General features: G+C 34.7%; 1 protein-coding gene across 1 annotated transcript; it reads right to left on the bottom strand.

The window, feature by feature from the left end:
* Positions 1-259: 259 nt before the first annotated feature.
* LOC115712810 (biotin carboxylase 2, chloroplastic) lies at positions 260-6,215 on the bottom strand. The gene is made up of 17 exons (XM_030641188.2): positions 5,914-6,215; positions 5,771-5,820; positions 5,086-5,411; positions 4,859-5,000; positions 4,157-4,255; positions 3,989-4,045; positions 3,787-3,858; positions 3,368-3,457; positions 2,779-2,838; positions 2,184-2,369; positions 1,957-2,049; positions 1,784-1,865; positions 1,473-1,579; positions 1,164-1,239; positions 997-1,043; positions 808-870; positions 260-560 (listed from the first exon to the last, which is right to left on the bottom strand). Exons 2-17 carry the CDS (start codon positions 5,813-5,815, stop codon positions 528-530), a joined length of 1,578 nt encoding a protein of 525 aa, XP_030497048.1. The 5' UTR covers positions 5,816-5,820; positions 5,914-6,215; the 3' UTR covers positions 260-527.
* Between the last annotated feature and the right edge of the window lie 1,522 nt (positions 6,216-7,737).

Genomic DNA, 7,737 nt, shown 5'->3' on the forward strand with positions numbered 1-7,737 from the left:
CATATTATTGCAAGTTTTTCAAAATATAAGTCGAACCAGCACAACACACAATTTACATCTATAATGGAGAGAGAAAGATGAGGTCGCACAATTGAAGAGACATGAAATCGTAGAGAGGTTTTACCAAATCTGATTTGGTTTGTTCCTAAATTTAAAGAAAAAAAAAATCTGATTGATGTTTTTTATGGTAATAAATATATCGCGTCACACATTTATTAGGTTCAGATAAACTTCCACATCATACCTTGACTAGAAACAGTTATAATTAAAACAAATCCATTTGGAGAGAGGAGAATTCCACAACCATACCATTATCAAAATTGTTAAAAACTTGAACTACTTGAGTTTTAACAGAAGTGCTTTTATTCTTCTTCAAATGATGACAAATAAATTACAAGGAAACATTTAATGGAGCTAACTAAATTTTGTGCCGGTTGCTGGTTTCCACGATCAGGGATGGCCTAATAGTGGACCTGAGTTATGCAGTACAATCTCAGAGCTATCTATGCATCCCAATCGTTAACTTCTTACACTGGAGATGCACGCACCATTTTCTGGGGCTGTCACCACACCAAACACTTGTAAATTAGTACTTTCCAACGAAACAATTTCATAAACAAATAAAATGAAAGCTTTCACTTAATCCCTGTAGTATGACAACTTTGGAACATTGCCCTACTCTGCATATATACATTTCATTAAAAGTCCCCAACACACACTGATCTAAATTTTTCAATCCTATGCAGAGTACACAAATTTTACATTTAAGAGGTAAAATGTAATTTTGCATTGTATATTATCACTTACCTCTGCTAGCTCTTGTTCGTGTTTTGGTATAAAAGCTGTATCAACCTTGCCATTTTTGAAATCCTGCAATGAAAGAAAGAAACATAAAACTCCGCATGAGACAAAATTAGAGGTGTAGCAGTTGGACAATGTTTCATTAAAGTTAAAGCATTGATAATAAGAGAAAAAATGACAAGAGCTTTCGTATACCTCTATGTCGAGAATAAGTTTGTGGTATTCTATGGTTGTTGGAACCCCTGTGAATTTCAAATATGTTTAAATAAGTAACTCAACACACTTAATATAGCAAAATCCCACCAAGATAACTATCAGAAAGTCAGAATTGTTATAATGAAATAAGGAAACTCAATTATTACCTGTAATAATGGTGTCATTAAGAGCCCTCTTCATGCGTTCGATTGCCTTTTCTCTTGTTGGTGCCCATACTATGAGCTGCATTTACACCAGACAGTAATTAGAATCACTATGAATCAACGTGCCTTGTCTGGTAAAGCAATACAAAAGTAATTGGCCCTAATTGGATAAATCCCATAGCAAATTTTAGATCTTCGTGAAAATACTGAAAAAATATTTGACAAAGAATACAATGCATAGGCATAAGCAGTTATTTTCAAATCTACAATGATTCCAACTGAAAAAACATTTCCTGGTAAGATTTGACATGCCTTTCCAAGAAGGGAGTCATAGCTCGGAGGAACCACATAATCAGGGTAAACATGGCTATCCATACGAACAAATGGCCCTCCAGATGGCAGGTATGCTGTTATTCTTCCTGAACAAGAAAACAAATGTATGATAACATTATTTAATGAATGTATCAGTAACTTGAAAAAAATATGAGAACTGAAAGAAGAAAAAAGTGTGAGGTAATCTTTAAAACATGTGATCCTTGCAAAAACAAATTGGTGAGAGCAATTAATTTTCAATTGCAAGAAACCAAGGATTGCTGGTCCTCAGGCACACCATTAAAACACACCTGGTCCAGGTCGGAATCCTTTGAAAGCATCTTCAGCATTGATACGGCACTCAATCGAATGTCCTCTGAGCACAATTTCATCCTGTTAATAAAATAAACCCGCATCAGATCAGCCATTTGAATGATTTATTTTTTTTAACAGAAGCTTATCTTAAAAATCACTCATCAACTACCTGTGTGTATCGGAGTTTTTCACCCATAGCTACACGAATTTGTTCCTCAATTAAGTCAACAGAGGAGATCATTTCTGTTACTGGATGCTCAACCTACATTTAAAATCATCCATCAACCAGCACCCGAGAAAGAAAGAAATGAAAATATATTTATATTCACAGTAAAGTATTTAACTTCTTATGCATTTCTTAGATTGATACCCACTTCCTCAAAAAATTATTCTAACCTGAATCCGAGTGTTCATTTCCATGAAATAGAAGGAACCTCTTTCATCCAAAAGAAACTCCACGGTTCCCACGCCGATATAGCCAATAGATGCTGCAGCAGCAACTGCTGCATCACCCATGGCCTTCCTCAACTCTGGGGTCAATGCAGGAGAGGGTGCTTCTTCCAAAAGTTTTTGATTCCGCCTCTATACAAACAAACATGCACAACAAATTTGTCACTCACGTTAAGAATTTTACAAACAAGTTGCACTACGAGAAAGTATAATCAAATGTCTACAAAATTTACTCTAATTTGGAGAGGGTTACTTCACATTACAAAGCAGTACAGATAATTAAAATTGAAATGCCATTAAGACAGCCTAACAATGAATACAATAACAAAACAGCGTCAACCTAGCCTTACACCTTCACTAAGCCATGGATTTTCCTTTTTGAGCTAACAGGTTGCATGACTGAAAGTAGAAATCTAGTATAGCAACTTAAAACTTATCAAGGTTAACTAAAAGCTAGAATTGAGCAAGTTTTATCTTCATAACTAATAATTGAATCTTCTCATAAAAAGAAGTAACAAGCCATGAGATTTGTTAATAGTACCTGGATACTGCAATCACGTTCTCCAAAGTGAACAACGTTACCATATTTATCTGCAAGAACCTGAATACCAATTGAAAAAATAGGCAATAACTTAGCAAATCTAAAATCAGATGCAATGAATAGCTATGTAGAAATGTACCTAAATGACACTCAACAGCTTAAAATGTAAATACCATATAAGAAACAACAAGAGTAATTAAACATTAAAGTTATTATACTTAACAAAACAACTCAGCATTATTGCATGAACCATTCCAATCCCTGTTTCCCAAGACATTGTGAATCATCTAAAAAGAACTAATATCTTGATACTTTACAGTTCCATGCATCAATCCAACTTAACCAACGTCTGAATTGAGATCAAATTTATGAAATGCTTGAAAATTTTCTTCCTAAAAGTAACATTTAACCAGAATGTTTTTTCCTATTGCAGTCCTCAAGAATGGTCATTTTAAGCACTCTCTTTCTGTAATACTTAAAAGGAACTTATCTTAAAGAACCAGACTTTTAGATTTCAAAATACGAACAAATGCAATGCATATTTACTTGTGTTTGTGTTATCAATCACTAGGATTTCATTGAGTATTACCTGAAATTCAATATGCCTTGGATTTTGAATGTACTTTTCCAAATAAACTCCATCATTTCCAAAAGCAGCTGCAGCCTCACTCTTAGCTTGCTGAGAACAATTAAAAAAAAAAAAAAAAACTCAATTGAGCACAAATCTTCAACAAGAGTGACCTTTTGGTTATTTACATCCCTACACATACACAATTAATTAGGTGATAGAGAATGGGCTATCATTACCAGTGTCATATCTTATTAAAGCTTAAATCCACATGTCAGGCCCCTACCATTCAATCTCTTGACAGTTAACTCTAGAAAATGCACATGATAACTAGAGATGTCTACAAGATCTGTGCTATTGTTAGTTATAGAATCTTGAGATACATGTGCGAATGGTACTAAAGCACTAAAGAAAAGGCAAAGACCACTTCAAGAATATACCTGTAACAACTTAACAAACTCTTCAGGTTCTTTAGCAAGACGCATGCCACGGCCTCCACCACCTGCTGTTGCCTTGGAGACATAAAATTATTGTCAGTTCACATGGGGTATAAGGCAGCTTACAAATAAATTCCAGTTTAATGCTTCAGCATGATGGAAGGTTATCTTTAGGATTTCAAAAGATGGTGTAGAGGATTTATACCTTGATCATCACAGGAAAACCAATCTCATGGGCTAGCCTAATTGCTTCCTCCGTGTTCTGTTATGGCAATACAATGCACAATATAACCAAATGACTATTACAAACTTCATAATAGCTAGGTGGATAAAAGGAAATTTAAAATTTGAGAGCTAGAGTCAACTAGGATACCTGAAGCAATCCATCACTACCTGGTACAGTTGGAACACCTGCTTTCTTCATTGTCTCTCTTGCTGTTGCTTTGTCACCCATAACACGGATACTATCAGGCTGAAAAGGTAAAACATAATATTTACAAACCAGATAGGAATTTGAAACAATAATATATGTCATAAATAATTATCAACATAAAAACTGTGTAATCATGGGATTCTGGTAAAAAAAGGTTTTCTTCTTTTTTCTTTCCAGAAAGTATAGCTTCAAAAGTTAATAAATCCTCCAAAAAAAAACAAATATATTCAAAACATTATCAACAACACAACCAAAATATTTTAGAAAAACTAAAACCATTAAACTTTTCTATTTATAATAAATCCTCTAAACAAATTTTATATTATTGTCAATAACACAATCAAAATATTTTAGAAAAAACTGAATCCGTGATATGGCCATAGAAAAATCATAGAAGTATTAAAATATGTCTGGGTCATTGAATTTACTCAAAAGTTAGCACTAAAATCTACACATGTTCTTTCTTTTTCTTTCTCCTTTCCTTCTTTTCTCATATGGAAAAAGAAAAGCTACATTAGATTGGGTATTTAGGGCAAATTCCACATTAGATAGCTCACTTTAGTTCACAATAGAAAGAAACGGGTAATAGTTAATACAGCATCAACTTAATAGAACTGCAAAAAATTAATTGGCCTAACTCACATTTGGTCCAATGAAGTTGATTCCATGTTCTCTACACATCTCAACAAACAATGCATTCTCGGCAAGGAAACCATAACCAGGATGCAACATTGTACATCCACGACTAATCGCAGCTGATAGAACATTTGGAATAACTAAATATCTGAAAAGGAAAATGATTTGATAGTCAGCACTTAAAAAAATCAACCTAAGAAAAATAGTCAAAAAGAAAAAGCACGATTGCTTACGACTGATTGCTTGGTGCTTCACCAATGCAAACTGATTCATCAGCCAATTGTACATGAAGTGCCTCCTTGTCTATGGTTGAGTAAACAGCCACACAAGGAATTCCCATTTCATGAGCAGTTCTAATAATTCGAACAGCTATTTCTCCTCTGTTTGCCACAAGAATCTTTTCTGCGCGGCATGTAGCATGGAGAGCTCCCCCTGACTTCTTAGACTTATAGCTAACCCTCATCCCCTGAGCTATTTGTCTAGGGAAGTTCACTTTATTCCCCACCATAAAACTGCACTGGGAACTCCTAATTCCTTGGGTTCTCCACATAAACAAACCCTTCAAAGACCCAAATATTGCAAACAAAATGAGCACACAAAATTTAGGCCAATAGAAACAATGGTGAGAGTAATCGTAGTGCTAATCAATTTCCCATAAGAAGACAAGGATTGTATTAGCAGTACTAACTATATAACACGACTAAGAGAAAAAAAAAACAATATAAACGTGTAATCTCACATGTCAAATCATCAGAGAGAGATGCAATGTGGTAATAAGAAGTGAAGTTATTCATTTCGAATTACATACAAACTTAGTAAAAACAAGATTTGAAAAATAAGTGACCCATATGAATTGAAACTAATCAAAGGACAACCCAACATCCGGAATCAAAAAAGAAAACATGGGTAGGAACTTACAGGAGTTGAAGTAACAGATTTGCACATAGGCATTGTGGCATCCATGATAGCTAGAGTTTAAATGAAATTAAACAAGAGTGAGGAAATCAGTGTTGAGTATAGAAATAAGAGAAATGAGATCTCGAGTGAGAGTGGGAATTTACCTGGCGGAATGCGACCGAGGAGAGCGATTGTTTTGCGAAGCAAGGGAGGGAGAGATGAGAAGAGAGAAAGAGTGTGAAGGAAGAGAGAAGAGAACAAAGAAAACGGATTGCAGCGAAGAAGGATATGAAGGAGGTGGGAATTGACTATGGTCGATGAAAACGAGGGGTCTCACTAATTGCAAACTCCGCCCAACCCCCCCGGCCCATCTCAACCAATTTTTCCCACTTTACATAACCAAAAAAAAACAAAAACTTATTTCAATATTTCAAATTGCTCACCTATTCTTTTGAAAAAAAAAAAAAAAAATAGCACTCTTCTTGTGGGGAAAAAAACACATGCATATTACATAGTCAACTTTGAAATCTCACCAAATTAAAAATTGAAAATTTCACAATAAATACTTAATAAAATATCCTATATAAAAATTTAGACTCCTAAGTAAATTTTACTAAATAATTCATTTGATTTCATGAACTTCTCATTTTATCTTTTTTAATAAAAAAATAGTTAAAAATGAACAAAAAATACACACACACAACACCTTCGGTTACACTCTCTCTCTGTTACCATCTCTCATTCCCTCTCAGCTCGGTTCAAACCTCCTCGCACTCACTTTCCTCTCTCTCTCTCTCTCTCTCTCTCTCTCTCTCTCTCTCTCTCTCTCTCTCTCTCTCTCTCTCTCTCTCTCTCTCTCTCTCTCTCTCTCTCTCTCTCTCTCTCTCTCTCTCTCTCTCTCTCTCTCTTTCTGTGGTGGACATTGAACAATCGGCCCACACCTGAATCCCTCAAGAATTATCCACCATTATAATGGGTAAATTGTGTTTTAACTATTTCCTTAGACATTAGGAATAGTGTGTAGTTTGTTTTCGTTATATGTGTGTGGTGTTTGTTTGAACTGGTATTATTTTGCTATTTTTTGGTCTGAAATGCTAGATCTGTTTTCTCTCAAAATCTGGGTTTTTTTTACTGTTGATCGATAGAATATCGATATAAAAGGTACCATTATTGACAAGATGTCGATTATTTGTCAATATATTATCGACAATCTAGCTAAAATATGATTTAAGCATCGTTTGTCGACAGTATGTCGACCTTATGTCGATAATATTTGAAAAATAAATATACACACAAATTGTCGATGATTTGTCGATAGTTTATCGATACTTTCTCGATGATTAGTAAAAATTTTAATTTCTCATCGTAATTGTTGTTTGTCGACATATTGTCGATAGAATGTCAACAATATTATAAAAAAAAAAAAAAAGCGGCTGAAACAAGTAAAAACTATAAGTAAAAATGAAACAATCAGGATAACGATTGAGAACTTTAAAACTAACCCATAAACGTTAAATTTAAAAGTCTTGATAGTTGGGTGATTCATGCAATACAAGCTTAACCACCCAGGCATGACTGGTTTGCCTTTAACCACATATAGTTTGCAATGATGCCACCCTTCGGGGAACCCCGATAGATAAAAGAGAACACCATCCCTTTGAATGTGTTCGAACCTCCTCTAGTTCGCTACCTTTTCATGTTAAAATAGTTTCATACATTCCCTTTGCTCTCTTTACAAAAAGTGACGGTATTCTTAACTCCATTTTGCTCTCAATTGGATGACTTGACATTCAACATCAACAATAACACGAAGGGGGATGTTTTGTCCTTTGTTAGCATATAAATTGTGTAGCCAGTCTTCATCGAATAGCGTATCGCTCCTAGGCCTAGCCAGATAACGATCCACTAATCTACAAAACTGCTCGTAATGGCTTGGAGAACTAGAATTACTAGACATGTACAACTTAAAAGAGAAGAATACTCTAGGG

The sequence above is a fragment of the Cannabis sativa genome, chromosome 4 (assembly GCF_029168945.1).
Source record: "Cannabis sativa cultivar Pink pepper isolate KNU-18-1 chromosome 4, ASM2916894v1, whole genome shotgun sequence".
In the NCBI taxonomy this organism is placed as follows: Eukaryota; Viridiplantae; Streptophyta; class Magnoliopsida; order Rosales; family Cannabaceae; genus Cannabis; species Cannabis sativa.